Genomic DNA, 19,172 nt, shown 5'->3' on the forward strand with positions numbered 1-19,172 from the left:
CGCTTTGCCGCAGGAAGGACCGAGACAGGCCTGCACCTCTGTGATACTCTCCAGAACACGCCGCAGGGACTCGACTTCCTCCTCCCAGGTGCCCACCACCGGCTGGCCTCCGGTGCGCCGGGACCCCTGTAGCCGGAGCAGACTCATCAGTGGGGCCGGCAGCTGCACCCCGCCCCGTGCCCGCATCCCGCCCCGCGCCCGCACCCCGCCCCGCGCCCGCCTCCTGCAGAGCTGCCGCCTCCCCACCCCGCACACCAGCTTCTGAACGAGCATCCTGAGCGAGCAGATGGCCGTCTCCTTCTCCGAGTTTTGCTCTGTGAGCTTCTCCACCAGCACCGTCTGCTCAGAGAGTCTGCAGAAAAGGTGGCGGCCGGGGAAAGGGTTGTCAGAGCAGAGAACAAAGCCCAGAGTGTGTGTGTGGGGGGCAACGATGCCCAGGCTGTGTCCTCCCCCTGCGGTGTGGCCTACACCCTTGCATTGGCTGAGTGGGCCTTAGTCCCCTGTCTGGTCAGACACTTCTCTCCTGCTCTAGAACCTTCAGTGGCCCCCACTGTCTCTGGAGGAACGTGCAGAATCAGAGTTTGGCATTCCAGGCCCCACTCCGACCCTGACTCTGCTCTCCAGCATCATGGCCAGTGGCCCCCTGAGGCCCCCCCGTCCTAGGGCCTTTGGTCCAGCTGCTTCTCTGCCTGGAGCACCTCTGCCACCCAAAGTCCGAGAGTAAGTGACATCATTGTCCCTTCTTTCCCAGGAGCCACCTTCTTCTCAAAGACCCCTGGCTCCCCTTGGTGGCACCTGGGTCTCCCTTCCTGTGGCCCCAGCGTCTTCGGCCATGGGGCACTACCCCGGGAGGCTGCATTGGGCCATCATGCTCCTTTGGTGCTGGTCTGGGGTTCATTGGACTCAACTGGCCCTTTGAGGGCAGGGCAGGTTTCTTCCCCTCAGCTTGGCAGGTGTTTGTGGCCGAGGGATCCCGGGGCCAGCAGGTTAGGCCTTCCCTGGGGCGCCGTCTCCCCACTACCCGCGGAAGGTGCCCTCCAGAGATTTCTGAGCCACCAACGTGGTTCTGTGCCAAAACCTCGTATGCTTGCTCTGAGGCTCACAGACCCCAGAAGGGGCCCTGGTCTCATGTGCACCAGGAGTAGACCTGGGCCCCTCCACCTGCCTCGGCTTCTTGAATGGTCTGCCTCAAAGCCGAAATTCCACTTCTGGGAACCAGCCATGAGGACACAGGTCAAATGTGTCCACTGCAGTGTTCCCTGAATCCCTCAAAGTTTGGGTGCTCTAGCTCAGCCTCTGGGGTTTGGTTAGGGACACGTGAGCCCGCCACCTTGGGGACCGTCCCTCTGCCGCCAAGAGCACGATCGGGAGCATGAGTGGCAGCACGGGAGGTGCCCTGGCGTGGGAATGCTGGGCGCAGATCAGGAGGGAAAGCTGCAGGCAGGCCGTGGGCATGTGTCTCGGAACCTGCAGCCGCTCGGGAGATGGGGAGGGGTGGGAGGTCCAGGCCCAGGCCAGCCTGCGGCCGGCACCCACCTGGCCTGGAGCGCCACTTTCTCTGTGTCCCAGCGGCCCTGCAGCTGGAGCATCTCCCGCACCTTGTCCCGTAGCTGCCGCTGTAGCTGTGCAGCCTGCGAGGCCTGCTGCTCCCGGGCGCCCTCCCCGCTGCTGGCCGACAGCCGCAGGTTGGAGTCAAGGTTCAGGCAGGCCGTTTGCAGGCGCCAGGCCGTCCTGGCCGCCTCCGCTCGCATGTCAGTGAGACCCCTGGGAGACAAGGGCAGCACCCCCAGCTGAGCCTCAGGACTGTCCGCGGGCTCCGGCCCGAGGGCTGCAAGCCGCTGGGAGAGGCAGGATCTGGTCACGTGGGCCCTGCTCTCTGCCCACAGCCGACCCCTCCCCTGCCATCCTCAGAAGCTCCCAGCACAAGGCGTGGATTGTGGCCACATCCCAGCAGGGGAGGGGGAGCAGGGGCTGGGCCAGGCCGGAGAGGACAAGCTCTCTGCTTCCAGCACAAACTGACCCCCTGAGCCTTTGGGAACCCCCTCCCCGAGCCTCAGTGTCCTGCTGTGTGAACGGGGGTGCCTACACGTACCTCAAGGATCCCAGATCAGACCTGTGTGAGGTGCCAGAGGGATCCGAGGGGCCCCAAAGCTCCGTGCATGTGGATCCCCGCTCTGCCGTGTCCCCCTAACTGGCCTGCCCCACTGCCTTCTCTCCCTGGCACCCCTGCCTACCTTCCTCTGTTTGTGCTTCTCCCCCATCGCCTGCCTCTCCCGTCCGTTCCTGCACACCCACGGGGGAAGCTGCGGTCCAGATGCCCCATCTCCTCCACCCCGGTGGGCCCGTGCCCTCACCTCTCTGTGGTCTCACGCAGCTCGGCCAGCTGTATGCGGAGCGCGGTGACCTGTCTCCACAGGAGGAGGAAGTCTTGGGGTCCCCCCGAGCGTGTGCTCTGGCTCTGAAAGCAAGAGGCTGGAGTCCGTTTCAGGCGTGGGAGGTGAGAGGAGCCCTGCCACCCCACTCACCCTCTCCACACACCCCCTCCTCCAGATGCCAAGCTGGGTTGGCGCCCACGGCAGGGAGCAGACTCGGCATCACCTATGGTCCTGCAGCCCCTTTCCCATGGGCTTATCTTCCCAAATAACACCAATCGCCTGCTTCCTGGGGGGCAGTGCTCACTCCCTCACCCAGAGGACTTGGGGAGGTGACCATATCCAGATCCTGCCCAGAACCAGGACTCCCCCAGCCTGGTCTCCCTGCTGGGGTGGGAAGCACTTCCGCAGCCCTCAGCAATGCGCCTCCCACCCCCGCCAGCGTAGAGGGCAGGCTTCCCTTCCTCCCCCGCACCAGGAGAACAGCTCTTACTCTAGGGGAACCCCTAACACGGCCAGGTGTAGGGCTCAGTCCTTGAAGGTGCCAGGGCCACAGAAACGGGGGGGGGGGGGGGAAGCCGCCCGCTGAGACTGGGCGGAGTGAAGTCAGGTGTTAATGGCGGAGCGGGAGGCCACTGCAGGACTGTGGGGGAGGGACCGGGGACAGAGTTGGGGGCAGTAACGGGTCGAGCCGTGTGTGGCCAGCAATGCCAGCCTTTCAGGGAACTGAGCTGAAGCCCAGGGGTCCTGGGTCTCCATACCACCTTCCCAGTCCCTGCACTTGGCTGTGTCCTGAGTGCTGAGCTCCCGCAACCCCAGAGGGCTCACCGTGTGCCCAGCGCTGCCCCATGTTCCCTCTGCCCTCCCTGCCTGTTAGGAGCGCCTCTCAGACAGAGTGCCTTTGCTTCCGCCGGCTCTCGAGGCCCACACACCCTCCCTCCTTCATGAAGCCTTTGCTGATGCCCCTGTCTGATCCCATATCTGAGGTCCCCTCATTGAGCCCTGTAACACTCCGCGGCATGCCCCTGCACGCCTGGGACCAGAGTTATCTGTCTACTTGCACTGCTCCCCCCAACCCCCATCGTGATCATCAAGGAGCAGGGCTTGGACCTGCCTCCTGGTAACACGGAGGAGTGGGTGCCGGGCCTGGCCTGGCCTAATAACTACGATGAACTACGTTACATTCCAGACCTCGAAGCTTCCGGAAGGCAGGCCTGGGCTGGCCAACGTGGGAAGGAACACTCAGGCCAGGATCCGGCGAGGTCAGGAACTCAAGAGGGACACAGGCAACCTCTTGCCAAACTCAGCAACTTGAACCTGTTTCCTTGACCACAGGGGCTCAGGGGACAGAGAGAAAAACCTGGAGCCCATCCAAAGGGGGAATCTGCCCACACTCACCAGTGAGATATCAAAGCTGCTAAGTAAGGGGCGTCGGCCGTGACTGACCAGAACACACATGCACCCACGTACGCACGCGTGCACACGCACTGCCTGCCTGCAGGGCAATGCCGGGAGGAACCGGGATGGAATGTCCGTGTCCCCTAAAATTTGAATGTTGAAACCCAGTCCCCTGTGGGAAGGGATGTGGAAGTGGGGCCTTCAGGCTCCACCCTCGTGATAGAGTTAGTGGCCTCATAAAAGGGGCTCCTGAGAGCTCCCTTGCCCCTCCTCCGTGTGCGTGCGTGCGTGCGTGGGTATAGTGACAAGGAGCTGTCCAGGTCCCAGGAAGAGGCCCTGGCCACACTCGGAATGGTCTCTCCCCTTGATCTTGGACTTCCTGCCTCTAGAACTGTGAGCGTCACGTAAGCCTCGGTCTGTGGTTCTGTGACAGCAAGCCTGATGGTAAGACGGGAAGGGAAAGTATCTTCCCTGCGGACATGGGGCCACAAGTCGGTCTATATGCAGTTTTCAGTCTGAAGTCATATAACCTGGTGGCTTAAAAAAGACTCAGGATGAAAATTTGCTTCACTGTCAGAGCCCCTACGCACCTGTCAGAAGCAAACAAAAATCCTCTCTAGAAGAGACCACATCCATTCCAGGTTCCAAAGAACTTTCACAAAGTTCCAAGAAAAATAACCAGCTCTTGGTTTAAAATTAAAACAGAAAAATCGGTAAAGACACAAGGAAACAGAGCAGTATGATTGAGAGCCAGCAGAAACAACAGAACCAGACCTTAAAGGACTGGAGATGTCAGAACGTGAGACACCCCGGACAACGCACCCGGTTTCAGTATGCATCAGCAAGTAAACCAGAGGCTGAACCGGTGAGCTCAGAGTCAGGTGTATGGAAAAGAATCAACTGGAATTCTTCCGGATGAAAAATACAACATTTGGAATTTAAGCAAAGCAGGCACACTTAACAGAGCTTGGGCACCAGAGACAGACTGGCTGACCAGGGAGGGGTATTTGAGGAAGTTGTCTAGACTACGAACCAGGACGGCAAAAGGAAGACACGCAGGTTCAGAAGCCTGAGGGGGTCGGGGGGTTGTGAGCGCCGCTGGTCTGTTTGGAGTCGGGAGGAGCAAGGATGAGCGCAGGCAACGCTCGGAGACGTGAGGGCTACTTTCCAGAAGTAACAAGACACAGCATCATGATGCATCCAAAGCACAATAAACAGAAAGAAATCTGCACAGAGACCCGTCCTAGGAAAACCACGGAACAGGCAAGGCCGGGATCTTAAAGCTGCCAGGTGGGAGGACAGGTTACCTTTGCGAGGAGGCCAGCATCAAAGGCCCTGGACGCCCACTTTCGGCAGTGAGTGACGGCGATGGCGGAGCCAGAGGACAAAGAAAGGATCTTTAAAGTATTGAGAGAGAACACCTGACGACCAGCGAGGCTTCCTTTCAAGGCCGAGGGGGAGACGAAGACCCTTGACAAGCCAATCCAAGCCGAACTAGAGACCTGTTCGTTTCCGCTCGGCAGTCCCGAGCCCGGCCGTCGGAAGAGGCAGAAGCAGGGACGTGGGGCTGCATCTAACTGGCCCCCTGCCTCACTCGGGGCCCTGCTGTCAGCTGCTACCCCGAAGTGACGGACATGGCCTCTCAGTGACCCCTGTCAAGACAGCACCCTCTCTCTGTTGCCCCTCCCCTTCCACGCAGCAGGAGGGCCCGCCCAGCCTCCCACGGAACAACAACCACGGACGGCTGGGCACAGGGGCCAAGCCCTCCCACATGGCAGCCGTGTCCCGGGCCTGCGGGGGCCCAGCCGGCTGTCCTTTCCGCCTGATGCTGGGTGGGCAGTGCAGGATGGCCCTCTGAGGTGGGCTCGTCTGAGAGTCGTCTGTGTGGGGTCAGCCTGAGGCCCGGGCACACTGGACGCCCTTGGCCTCTGCTTTCACCTGGAAGCGGCCACCTTCCAGGCGGGGTCTGGGAGAAATCGTGCCAGAGGCACCTGCAGAGGACAGGGGGAAGGCCGTGGGGACACCTGCCCCCCTCTAGGGACGGCCACAGCTGGAGAGGCCTGCCCTGCCCCAGGCCGTGCCCCTTTCAGGGGCCTGTGTCCAAGGACAGAGCAGAGCAGAGGAGTGAGTGCCTCTTTTCACTTTGTGGCCGCAAGCCTAGCCGTGGGAAGACCTGGACCAGGAAAGGCAGCAGGGCATCATCTGTCCCGAGTATCTTCCCCTGCTCACGCCGGGGGGGGGGGGGGGGTGTTCCCTCCCGAGGCCGCAGCCTGGGGCACTGTACCCTGAGCCCCTGAAGGGCTTAGGGTTTCAAAGGCTAACCAGGCAAGGCCGCAGGAGGGCTCTGCTGGCAACGGCCAGGGCCTGGGAGCAACGGTGTGGCCCCAGGCTCCTTTGCGTGCCCCCGACCCCCGCAGCCCGAGCCGGATTTAGGCCTACGGAGACCTCCTTCTCTCTCAAGAACGGGGCAGGCCGTGCCAGAACCAGGACTTGGCCCTGTGGTCTCATTCTACTTTCCAAGTCTGATCTTGGGGTCCTGCCTGCCTGTTCTCAAGGGAGGTCCTCCCTACCCTGGTGCCCCCACTCTGTAGACTGCTGTGGCCTAGCTGGATGGGGAACATGGTATGGCAGGAGGGCAGTGGCCTTGTCCTCCAGGAGGAAGCATGGCTAGAGCCCGTTCACCCGCTCCCGGTCCCCATGGCCTGCCCCTGCCACCAGCTGCCAGCGCTGGAACAGGGGTCCTCAGCCGACAGGCACAAGTGGGAAAGCACCTGTCTCTCAGTCCAGTGCTGCATCTCCCTCAGCTCCAGCTTGCTCTGAAGACGGAGCACGCCGTGCGTTGTCCTGGCCAACTCCTCGGCCAGCCTGTCGTTGGCCTTCTTCATGTGCTCCAGCTGTCCCCGCAGAAGGGCATTCACCTGGGAGAGGCCGGTGCTCCTGGATGGGTAGAAATGGCAGCCGCCTGACCATGGGCAGGTGGCTTCTCCTTTGAAAGGCTCCCTGAGAGCCAAGCCCTATGCTTCCTGGGCCCGGCCAACCCAGCTCGGGTGTGAAGGTCCCCAAGCCACCCCTAGCGGCAGTGACCACCTGCCATGGGTCCCCACGGCTCTTCAAACGGGAGCCAGTATCTGGGTGCCCCCCTGGCACCCTCCTCCGTCTCTGAGACGCCTGTTCTCCCTCCTCCTCCCATGCTGAGTGTCCCCCTGTGCCCCACCAGTGTGCCTGGCTCCATCCCAGGTGCAGAAGTGAGCCCTGAGACACACAGGAGGGGTGGTGCTGGCAGCTGAGGGGACTGGGCCTGGAGGAAGGGCAGGGCAGTGGAGAGAGGGAGTCATGCACGCCCTGTGAAGGGGGCAGCCCCCCTGTGGCGTGGGGTCCTTTCTCCACTGAAACCGGCCGTGTTGGGTGGAGCAGCCCTCCGAGAGCCAGTCCTCCCAGCCAGGCTGCAAGGCTGCAAAAGGGACCTTCTCTGCTCCTCTTTGCAACCTGGGCATCACCTCCTCTTGGGTTGTGACCCTCACCCCCGCCCCCACTGTTTCTGAAAACTGGTTTTCAATATGCTTCTCAGCACTCTCCTTGTGTTTCCAGAGTCCCCGAGGATGAAGCAATTAACGGGAAGTACTCCGCAACTGTCCTAACCCCCCCAGGTCTGGAGATGCAGCCGAGGTCAGGGGCTCAACGCCGCCTGGCTGTCTTCCCTGCAGTGTGGACACATGCCTTTCCCTTCCAGGGACGGTGTCCTGGAGTTTGGGGGTTCCGGGGCTACTTCTGGAGAGCTGGGGTGACCACTGGGGAGGCTAGGCCACGACACATACTGGCCGATGGAGAAAAGAGGAGCCTCTGACCATGAAATCAGAGTGGCCTGAAGCCCAAGGGGCCTGGGAGTCAGGGCCGGAGCGTGAAGAAGGGTGCGGCTGGGGGAGCACCCATGGATACCCCAGGACTGGCTGTGCTGACGAGGGCCCCTGTCAGCTCAGGGGGCCTGCCTGCTGTGCTCACCAGAACACCAGCCTTGGTGGGCGCCGGGGGCCTGGAGGTGGCAGGCTTGGGAGTGCAGGGCCAGTGAGACCCCCAGACCTGTGAGACCTGCACCCCACACCTGAGGCCCACAGCCAGTTGGTCCCCCCCCCCCACCTCTGCGCACTCCTTCCCCTGCCTCTGAAGCCTGTGGCCAACGCGTCCAGGCAAATCTGACTTGGAGTCGCTTTGGGAAGAGACTGGCCAATAGCCCTAAGGCACAGTGGGGTCTCCTGCCTCTGAGGGTGACTGCCGGTAGCCCTGACCGCCGCATCCATCCGGACTCGCCTCTGCTCAGCGGCCTCTAAACGGCCCAGGGCCTCCTCCAGGTCCACGCTGTGCTCCAGCTCCGACCTCCGCAGCCGGGCCTCGGTGGTCTCCAGACGGGCCTGCAGCTGCGGGGAACAGCAGCCCACGAGCCCACGGCTCTCGAGCCCACCAGGCAGCGGCGGGGAGGGAGGGCTCCCCCGGGCTGCCAGCAGGGCTCTGCTGAGGTTCAGCCCCCTCCCCCCGCGTGCTGGGGCAGGGGGCAGGCTTTCACACCCCGACCCTGTGCCAAGTGCCTGTGGCTGGCTGGGGAGGGGGTCTCCGGGGCAGGCCTGCGGTCACCCCTGCTGAGAGAGAGAAAGTGTGGGGCCCGCTGCCCCCCTGCCCCCGCCCAGTGCTGGGGTCTGTGTTCCCAGTGCCTCCTCCAGCAGGTGGGCAGAAAGCCAAGGCCACCATGAGTGGGCTTTAGCCCCCAGCGGGCCTGGTGGGGAGGGGGTCATCCGAGCTGGACCAGGTCAGCCCCAGAGCCTGCGTCCTTCCTGGCTCCCTGCTGGAGCCTGAGCAGATGGGGACCTGGAGCTCCAAGAGGACAGGAAGTGCTAGGGGCTGCCCCTCACTGTGCCGACCCAGAGCACGCTTGGGGTGTCTGGGGAGGGGAACTCAAGCCCAGCAGACAGGTTGGTGGGGGGCTGAGACACGGGGAGATCAGGAGAGCCAGGAGGCCAGGGCAGGGGCTGGGTGTCCACAAAGCAGTCACACTGGCCACCCTGACCCCCGCCCTGCCCTGCCCATCTGCTCTGGGGTAACATGGGGGAGGCCTGGTCCCTTCTGGCGCCTGCACAAGGCGGGAGTGCTGAGACGCCCGCGGGAGCTGGACATGTGCGCTGAACTGCGGGGTCTGGGAGTTCAGCTCTGACTCATGAGGCTTCCTCATCTGTCCGCAGGATTTCTGGCTTCTATTTCTACCGCCGGTTCCCAACATCTCCCCACCCTGTGCTAGGAAGGTCCCCCACCCCCACGACTGGGCCCAGGCCACAGACAGCCCTGGAGGGCAGGCAAGCTCGCTGACGTCCTCCTGGCCCTGATGGGGATGAGGACGCCCTTTGCCCTTCGTGGTCCTGCCCTGAGGGGCTCCCTAGGGGCGGGAGCAGCAGTGAGAGCTGGTGTTTAGTGTGGGGGCTGGTGATGCCGCTGATTCCTGGAAGCCCCGCGTATCCTGGGGCCGTTGGGCAGCTGGCACGGGTCCCTGGTCACGCTGGGGAAAGGGCCAGCCCCTGGTTCAGTCTTGGCTCCAACACTGGCAGCACAGCCCTGGGCAAGTCTGGCTGCTCTGAATCTCAGTTTTCTCTTCCGGAAAGTGGGGTCATCTACCCTGCCACGTAGTGCAAGGAGGACTCTGAAGACAGCCGTGGTGGGGTGGGCCAGATGCAGCAGGGGCTCTGAGCACCCCACACTGGGAGCTGGGCATCCCCGGCCCAGTCCCGCCTCAGGAGCCATCGAGCTCGGGGCAGCAGACCCTGCAAAGAGGCTCTGGCCTGGCAAGTTTCCTCAGCTTTCTGCCATGGTTTCCCCACCTGTACGACAGGAGGCACCCCCAACCCCACACTTTATAACCACAGGGCCTCTTGCTGTGGCTGAAGGCATTGTGGGTGCCCCTGGGGACCGAGGACCGAGGACCCAGGGGTCACAGCTGTCCTCTGAGGTCTGCACTGGCCTCGGCTGTCAGGGAAAGGTGGGGGGGTTGGAGCCAATTCTCTACGACCTCTGTCTGAGGGTTGGGGCCAATTCCTAGCAGACCCCAAAAGTGAAGTGCTGGGGCTGAGGGCTCAGGACTGACCAGGCTGCCCCCCAAAGCCCCCAGGCAGCCAGGACACATGGGCTGGGAGACCTGGGGGGACTTTGGAAGAGGTGGGGAGAGGGTCTGGACACCCGTCCTATTCTCACCCTGCCCTCTCCAGCCCATTTTCCCAACCGTGGCTTGCGGTTTCGATGTGCCGTGGCTGACATCATCTGTCATTCTATGTCCTAAGACTCGACAATGGACCCAGAGGTTGGACCACCAGTCCCAACAGGTGACCACCTCGCCGCAGGCCAGGCTGCCGCCGCCTTCGCCTGGCCACGCTCCCGGGGCACGTGCTTACCCGCTCGCTGAGCGTGTGGTACCGGCTGGCCAGCTCGTCCTGCTCCGAGCCTGCCTGGGCCAGCAGGTTCTGCAGCCTGGACAGCTCCTCCCGCAGGAGCTCGTTCTCCTCCTGCACGCGGCCCGAGGCGGCCAGCGGCTCCTGCGCCCCTGGGGGGTGGTGCCAGGCTCAGCCCAGGTGGCCAGACCAGGGCCTCTCCACCTCCTCAGCCACCGCACGCTGTCCCCACGGTGGGCCTCCGGGCCGGTCACTGGGCTCCCACTGCCGGTCTGCCCTGCTCTTCCAGTTCTGACCTGGGGCACCCTGGTGTGGGGTGTGTGGACCTCACGCGCCAGGCCTTCCTCCCTCTCCTGTCGGAGGGCGGGCCACCGACGTCCTACCTCTCATCCACACCTTTAACCCCGACACAGCCCCAAACCAATTAGAGTGGAGGGTGTGGGAGTGGCCTGGACCCTGGGGACCCCCGCCCTCTGGTAGGCAGTGACAACTGCTGATTCGGGGTAACCGGATCTCATCTGAGTGACTTTTTCAACCACACGGTGGGCTTTCTTCTTCCTTAACACACACCCCATGAGCAACGGGTTTCCTCAGGAGCTGGACAGACCCTTACTATAGAAAGGGGTCTCGGAACCCACACACCAGCTAGGGCCAAGTTGCCTGACCAGTTGGGTGGCCCCGCTGCAGGGACCAAACTGGGGCCAGTTTCTCGGCTGCAAAGCGCTCTGCCCCACGGGGCCTGCGGGCTGGGTGAGCAGAGGGCGGGGCGGGGCGGGCCTGCTCAGTGTCTGTGCTTCCTGGGTGTGGACCTTCGGGATTTTCACTCATCTCATGAAACACACATACGACGAAATGAAAACCGGTAGTCACAAATGTGTCACAAACAGAAATGCAGCGCTGGACAGTCCTTGTGGCCTCATGGTAAGCAAGCTGTAGGTCTCGACATGTGACCCCTGTGGGTGACCCCGTGGGAGGGTGGGGTTCATGCCCCATCTCACTGCAAGAGGACAGGCTAGGAGGTGCCAGCTGAGGTGGGGCTGGGAACACCGAGGTGGACACTGTGGGGGCAGGGGACACCTGGATGCTGGACTCCAGCTGGTGGCTCTGTGGCTCCCCTGGTGCCCACCCCCACCTCCATCGTCACCCCTGCCACTGCTCGTCACCTTGGTGTGGTTCGTCCCCTAGGCTGCCAGCCACGATCTCACGGATTCGGGCAGGCACAGGCGTGGGCAAAGCCGGCCAGCCTTCCCCACGTACTGTCAGCGCCCGATCTTCTCTGCTGGCCGTGGGACTCAAGATGGTGTCCTCCAGCCTCTGAAAAACAGCCATCCAGACACGCTTGGGGCTGGCAGCTTTCTGGACAGCTGCCAAATACTCCCCTCCCAACGAGCCCACTGGGATTAGTGGGGGCTACCACAGGGCTCCCCCGCCCCGGCAGTAAAGTGTCCTGGAGAGGACTGCCTGAGGCTATCACCCAAAGCACATGCCTTGGTTTCTCTACCTGTAGAGTGGGATGGCACCCTGCCTATCCTGGCGGTGCTCTGAGCACTGGGGACCAGGAGAACGCCTACCCTAGCTGGTCACTGCGTCCTGCCCTCCGGCCCTGCTCCACATCTGCCGGGCTCAGTGTTCACGGTGGGTCTCTCCAGGGGCACTGGGAGGCATGTGCCCTTGCCCGGGTCATGGGACCCGATCTCCTGCCCACCTGCAGCACGCAGTCTCACCCCTTCCACAGGGGGAGTTGCTGGGAGGGATTGATGACTTTTAAGGATCTAGGCCCACCCACCCACCTCCCTTTAGGACATGGCCAGCTGCTCAGGGCTTTTCTCTGTTCACCAGGAAGGGCACGTGTGGGCCCCGGGAGAGGGCAGGGCAGGAACCAAGGGAGGGGCTATGGAAGGACAGTGAGGACAGCCCTCCTTCCTGGACCATCCAGAGCAGCTGACCTGCCGTGGGAGAGGTCTCAGTAGGTCTGGACGTGGGCAGGAAATCCCAGGGTCCTGGATACCCAGAGACTAGTGTTGGGAGGTCTTGGGCTCTAAGCTGACACGCTGCTTTGGCCCTGGGGATTCTGTGCACCGTGAGATGGGCAGAGCTGGGGAGGGCTGGGGGTCGCCCTCTGGCCCCCGAGGTCTAACTGTGGCACTGGCCATAGGAAGGATGTTCAGGGGCCTGTGAAACAGCGCTTCACTCTGCACGTGAGAGGGCTTGTTGTGGCAAGATCCCCGGATGCTTCCCAGGGGATCCTGGAGGCAGATGTCTGCTCCCAGTGACTTTCCAGGGCTGCAAACCAGGGTCTTCCTATCACGCCCCACCCAGTCCCAGACTTCCGAAACTCACCACCATGTGCTCAGACTCACCCCTCCTCCAGCTTCCCAGGACCCCTCTCCCTGTGGTCCCTCAGAGCCTGCTCCCCCACCCTGTGACGCCCCCGATTTCCCTCCCAGCCCAGGGTCCCGATGAGTGACCACTGAGCAGCCTCCTACTGCCTGTCCCCTCCCTCCTCCGATAGCCTCCCGGCTCTCCCTGAAGTCCTTCTCCAGGTTCAGACCCCTGCACCTGGCTCTGACCCTCAGCCCCTGGCTGGCAGGGGTGGAGGGCTTCCTGGGTGCACCCCTGTTCTGCCCTGGTGCACTCTCTCTGTTCTTCCTTCGCGAGATCCCAACCTGCCATCTTCTGCACACACGCCTCACTCAAACTCTCCCTGGACACGAGGCATGTTCCACCCGGACCAGACTGCCAAGAGTCACCCTGAGACCTAGGCTCCTGCATGACACCTGGTAAGGCCCCGTTCGGATCCCCAGCAGCAGCCCAGTGGCTGGATGGTCACTGAGCAAATACGGCAGACCGACTTCCACTGCCTTCCCCCTGCAGTGAGAACCCTAGTCCTGGTTCACCTGGGCTCCAGCCCTTCTTCAGGCTGGAGCCTTACTTTGCGCAGGGATGTTTGAATTTGAGCCGGCAGGGGGCCTTGGGAAGGCGCCATCCCCCAACATCCCCCCCCAACCATGACCCCTTCAGTATTACTCCGGGTGGGAAGTGAGCAGCCTGCCTCGGGGGGCAGGGGGGGATGTGCCTGCTACCCTTTCTGGGCCAAGCGAGGCACGGGTGCCAAGACCATCAACAGCCTCTCCTGTCCTCCAGTGAGGAAAGGCGGCAGAAGGGGCTCAGCCATTGTCTGCCCTAAACCCTGTATTTGCACGCAGGGAAACTGAGGCTCAGCGGGGTAGCGAGACCCACCCGGCCCCGCTGTAGGAACAATGAACTGCAGGAAGCTCTCCCTCCGAGGCCAGGAACGACTCTGCCCCTTCGCCCTCCCCCGCCCGCCCCGCTCCCTCGGGCATCCGAGGCGCCACCCGCTAACGGGAAGGCAGCAGCGCGGCCTAAACTTGACTCATTCCTAACATTTACAGAGGGTCACTTATTAGCCGAGACGTCCCAAGAGGCGCTGGGGGCGTAATGGGTTCCAGCTGTGGCCGGGTGCCTGCGATGGGCCGCGGCCCAGCTGGAGCCAAGGGGGCGCGGCGGGGGGCGCGCGGCGGGGAGGGACCGTGGGGTGTTGAGGCGGGGAAGGGTCAGGCCCAGGAGGGGGAGGGGCAGGGGCAGGAGGGGAGGGCGGGGCCGGGAGGGGGAGGGCCACGAGGGGGTGGGGCCGGGAGGGGAAGGGGTAGAGCCGGGAGTGGGGCGGGGCCGGGAGAGAGGCCAGGTCTCTATCCGGGGCGGGCGCGGGGCCTCGCGGACCTCTGGGCGGGAGCCCGGGGCTCGCTGCTTGTTCCCGGCCGCCTTGCGTCTGGCCCAGAGAAGCTGCGCACTCCGAGCCGCTCAGCCCCGAGACCTTCCTGTCTCCAGACCCCGGCTGCCACCTGCGACCCTGCAGGTCCGGACGGGTCACCTCTTCTGCGGGCCGGGGGCCTCCACGGCTGGCCATCTGTGGCCGGGCCCTGGGGGGTGGGCGTCTGTTAGTCAGGGCAGTGCACAGGGAGACCTCTGGAAGGCTGCCCGTCCTCCCAGGACTCTCAGCCAGTCGGAGGGACGGACGTCAGTTTCCCCAAAGACCTCAGACTCAGTTGAACCCAGCCCTGTCCCTTCCTCCTGCCCCCGGCGCCCTTCTCAGCCCAACTTACGCTAAAGGCCACTGCAAGGTCCCAGCCCCTGCGTGGCAAGGCCCATGGAAACAGATCCTGGCCAAGGGGGCAGCACCCCCTGGTCCCGGTCCGCCCCCCATTGTGGCTATGTGGAGGGGACAGCCTGCATACGGAGAAACATGGGCTCCCCTATCTACCCCACCCCAATCGGGGCAGGATTCCCCTTAAGGAGAATTGGGCTGGGGTTCCTGTCCTGCCACAGCCAGTGCACCGCATGACCCCAGGTGTGTCTCCTGCCCCCAGGTCGTCCTCTGTGAAATGGGAAGGGGGTTGCTGCAGCTCTATGGAGGGTGGGGTGTGGAGTCTGGGACAGGAGGCCGCTTGTCGGTCAGGAATGGAAATCACGCAGAGCAATTTCACTGCTTCCTGTTGCTGGAGAGCAGCCTCAGAAGTCCCTGAGTAGCTCCCCCTGGATGTCCAGGCTGCCAGGGGCACCAGGACAGACAGCCCGTTACCCGGGGGGAGCGAGGATGAGTCCACAAGAGGACCCTGGCATTTTCAGGATGGAAGAGGGCGAGGTTTCCCCGCACCCGACTTAGGGAGACCCTTGGGTGCGCCAGGGTGGGTTCAATGAGCCCAGTGGCAGGTGGGGAGGGGCAGCAGAACCTCGGATTAAAATCACCACCCTGGGAGAGTGTCCGGTGGACGGTCCCGACTCCACCAGGCCACAGGCTGCGGCCTCCCGGGGCAGGGCAGACGGAGGGAGGGAGTGAGCGTTCAGGAGCTGTCCTGGGCCCCTGGGCGGGTGACTGGCCAGCGGCGGGGCTGGGCGGCTGAGCTCCCACAGTGCCGCCGTGTGGCCGCCGGCGGGTCTGCAGGGGCTGCGCCTGCCCCAGCTCCTAAGCTCGGAAGGGTGCGCGGCTTACCTGCCCCCGGAGAAGTGAAGGACACGAGGCCGGCGTTCACCCCTGAGGATTTCCTAGCGAACATTGTCACACCCGCTGTCGTGACCCGAAAGGGCAGGTTTCCCGTGCACTTTATGGGTGAGGAGGCCCACCCAAGGTCGTGTGCTCACAAAAAGCAGTGGGTCCCAGCACCCTCCCAGCGGCTGGAAATCGGGACTCAGCAGCCACACTGGCCTCAGGTGTCCTCCCCGGTGCGGCACGTCCCCGAGCCCAGGCAGATGGCAGAGGAACAGAGAGCCGGGCCTGCCTGCATCCCTCGGTGCGGGCTTGGCCTTTGCCAGGAGCGGGCACAGCTGGGAGAACACATCTGCGGACAGGGCCTGCAGCCAAGGCAGGGACCGGACGTCTGCTTGCCATCTTTCTGTGGCTTGGCCTGCTGCGGAGAGGGCCCTGGCCGGGGTGCTTGCCTGCCAGGCTCCACTTCCTTAGGAGAAAGAGCTTCTCTGTGTCTGGGGTCACAGCTGGCCTCTGACTGCTGTGTCTGAGCACTGGCCAGTGCATTTGTGGAGCCCCCTGGGGCCCTGGGTGTCACCCCAGGAGCAGGGCCATGCTTCTTATGGGTGGCAGTTTGGTCCTCAACTCGTAATAAATGGGGTCCGGGCCAGGCGTTGAACAGGCCTTTGGGGGTGAGGGGCACAGCTTGTCATTTATCTCTGAGTTCCCAGCATGATCAATGCTTGGCACAGGTCACCAGGTGAATGATGGAAAACACAGCCTAAGGGATAAATCACTAACTTACAAAATGATTTATATTAAGGAATGCGCGGAAGGGCAAGGGCCCTGTTGATCTTGTTTGCCCTGTGTTCACAGGGCCCACACGGACTTCCTAGAGGACGTGGCAGGTCAGTTGGACCTGGAAGGGTAAGCAAGAGTCCAACAGCTAGCAGGGGCACAGGTCAGCTGTCCAAGTGGAGGGAAGAGTGGAAGCAACAGCAGTGGGGTGGGTTCTCAAAGTCTGCATGGGGCCTGGCGGAGGAGGGTGCAGGGACGGGGGCGGGGGGAACAAGGCAGGAAAGGACCCTGTGGAAGCCTTGAGTGCCTGCCCCCTTGATGGGTGTGCAGCCGCAGTCCCCTTGGACCAGGGGGTGGCGGCGGGGAGAGCGGTGTTTCTGAATGAGGAGGGGGATGTGGCCCCTCTGATTAGCGTAGCTGGTTAATCTGACCCGCTCTGACGTGACCTTGGCTGCAGCAGGGCAAATAGATGGAAGACTTGGAGATGGGGCAGTGCCTTTGTCCCTGGCTTGCTTGGAAATAGCACAGGGCTTGGCCCTTGGCTGGTGACTCATGAGGGCTTGCCACACCCCATGATGCTCTCCAGCAATGCCAACTCCTGTCCCATGGGTGGGCCCTCTCAGGTCCCGTCCCATCCATCCCGTCCATCCCACTCACCTTCTGTCATGTACCCAACACATCGCTCCAGCAAGCCCGCCTTCTGCTTATGTGTCAGTGGTCTTGCTCTCTCTTTCAGACCATTCTTATTGACACAAACTGTTTTAATTTATGCCCCTCTTTAAAAAATAAAGTGTTGCTCCTACATGCCCCATGAGGTACCCTTGCAGTCAAGGTCACCCATGACCTCCAGGCTGCTAAACCCAGTGGTCCATGGTCTCCATCTTCCTTGATCTCTTAGCAGCATGTGGGTCACCACCTCCTCCCTGAAACGTATCCTCCTCATTGGCCCCCCGTCTTGGTCTCCTTGGCTGGAAGGATCTTGCCTCTCCCATCGTTAAGTGTGGGAGTGCTCCAGCCCCTCTTGCCATGTACACACCCGGCTGCCCACTTGCCAACAACTCCAAATGTCTATTTCCAGCATGGAGCCTTCCCTGAGAGCAGGTCCATAGGTCTACTTACCTCCCTACTGTCCCCGCTTGGATGCTAATAGGCTTGTCCACTCTAAGATGTTCCGAACAAAACCTCTGAGCACAGTATAGTCAAATGAGGTGTAGAAAATAATTTGAAAATGTCTACATGTTTGGAAATTAGGGTATTTATACCTCTAGATAACCCATGGATAACATCCCAATGGAAATTAGGAAACAGTTTGAACTGGAGAATAATGAAAATTATTATATCAAAATTTATGGGATGTAGCTAACTTGTTTAGAAAGAAAAGCATACTTAAAAAAAGAAAAAGTGGGACATGACACAGTTGCTGTGGAAAACAGTAGGGTGGCTCCTCACATAGTTACCACCCCAGAACCCCCTTCTGGGTGTATCCCCAAAACTAGAGAAGGAGGGACTGAAACAGAGACTCGCACACCCATGTTCGCAGCAGCGTAGTCCAGGCAGCCCAAAGGTGGGAACAACCCAGCTGTCCGTGAACAGATGAGCGGAGAAGCACAACGTGATTCATCCACACAATGGAGTGTGATTCGGCCTTGCTACGGAAGGACATTCTGACCGTGGCTAGCACGTGGGTAACCAGGGGGACATCGCACTGAGTGAAATGGATCAGCACAGAGGGAGAAATATTGCCTGATTCCACCTCTCAGGTCCTGAGAGTAGCCACGTTCACAGAGGCAGAGAGCAGAAGGTGGGCGCGTGGGGCTGGGGAGTCCGCGTTTCACGGGGACAGAGTTTCAGTTTGAGAAGGTGGGAAAGTTCTGGAGGCGATGGTAATGATGGCTGCACAAATTGAATGTGCTCCATGCCACTGAACTGCACACGTGAACATGGTTAAAATGGTAAATTTTATGTGTATATATATTTTTTGCCATAATTTTTTAAGAAGTTAAAAAAACATTTTTTAAGAAGATTTTATTTATCTATTTGAGAGAGAGAGAGCGAGCCCCTGCATGCACGTGTGCAGAGGGAGAGACAGAGGAGGTGAGACAGGAAGAGGGAGAGAAAATAAGAGGCCGACTGTGCGCTGAGCACGGAGCCCACGGCCGGCCTCGACCCCACAACCGCAAGATCATGACCCGAGCTGAAACCAAGAGTCGGGCACTCCACCGACTGAGCCACCTAGGCGCCCCGTTAAAAAAAAATTTTTTTTTAAAGAAGATTGCAAATTAATGAGCTAAGCACACATCTCAAAAAATTAGTGAGCAACAGACCCAAAGAACTGGAAAGCAAAGGAATGATAAATCTATACACTAACGAGATGGAAGGCGAAGTCCCGTAAAAAGGATCAACCAATGGCCGAAGTCAGAAAGACACAGGGTATCGCTCAGGGCGACCGACTCCTCTCGGCCTGCCCCGGATGCCCCGCATGCCACAGGAAGTCCTGTCTCCAGCCCTCAACTCCAGGGGCCGGCGGCCACCTGCTTCAGACCCTCAGACATCGAAACAACAGCGAGAACGTGTCGGGAACAACTTTTGTCAGTAAATTTGAAAATTTAGATATTGTGGACAAATTCCGAGGAAAATACCCCTAATCAGAATCTACACCTGAAAGAAAGAGTCGTTTCGGTAGCTCTTAAGGGGACTGAGTCTGGAATCATGGGCCCTCTGGCACTGGCCTCCCCGCCTGGGGCTCTCCCCGTGTCCGCCTCTGTCTGCTCTGGGTCCGGGCCCTCTGAGAACCCAGCTCTGAGGGGGCGGCCAGGGGCCGGGCACTCCAGGGTGCCAGGCAGGGGCTGCAGGGAGGGCTTCCCCAGGCGTGGGGAGTACGTTCAGGCCTGGTCCCACACGAGGCCCCCATCCGCAAGCCACACCTTGCCCAGGTCCCTCAGTTTCCCTGTCTGCAGCCAAAGGGGCTGGAGGAGCCCTGGGCCCTGGCTCCCCGTCTGGACAGGCCTATCTGGGCATCTCTTGGCGCCTGCCTGCCTGCTCACCCCCAGGGCGATGGCACCCAGATCTCCATCACCACAATGCAAATAACAGGTGTTGGCCAGGTGGGCAGAGCAGACCTGGGCTGGGACTCCTTGTGACTTTCAGATGACAGTTTCCCACAGGCACTGGGGATTTGGGGGCAGCCTTGTCTGCCAA

General features: G+C 61.6%; 1 protein-coding gene across 1 annotated transcript in view; it reads right to left on the reverse strand.

The window, feature by feature from the left end:
* Positions 1–19,172, reverse strand: part of CROCC2 (ciliary rootlet coiled-coil, rootletin family member 2) — a 65,374-nt gene that overhangs the window by 44,866 nt on the left and 1,336 nt on the right. The window contains 7 exon segments of the mRNA XM_040636314.1: positions 256–352; positions 1,537–1,764; positions 2,355–2,458; positions 6,542–6,707; positions 8,076–8,182; positions 10,196–10,362; positions 11,356–11,506. Of these exon segments, the coding sequence (XP_040492248.1) occupies positions 256–352; positions 1,537–1,764; positions 2,355–2,458; positions 6,542–6,707; positions 8,076–8,182; positions 10,196–10,362; positions 11,356–11,506 (1,020 nt within the window).

The sequence above is a fragment of the Ursus maritimus genome, unplaced genomic scaffold (genome assembly GCF_017311325.1).
Source record: "Ursus maritimus isolate PB19 unplaced genomic scaffold, ASM1731132v1 scaffold_1, whole genome shotgun sequence".
NCBI classification, from domain to species: Eukaryota; Metazoa; Chordata; class Mammalia; order Carnivora; family Ursidae; genus Ursus; species Ursus maritimus.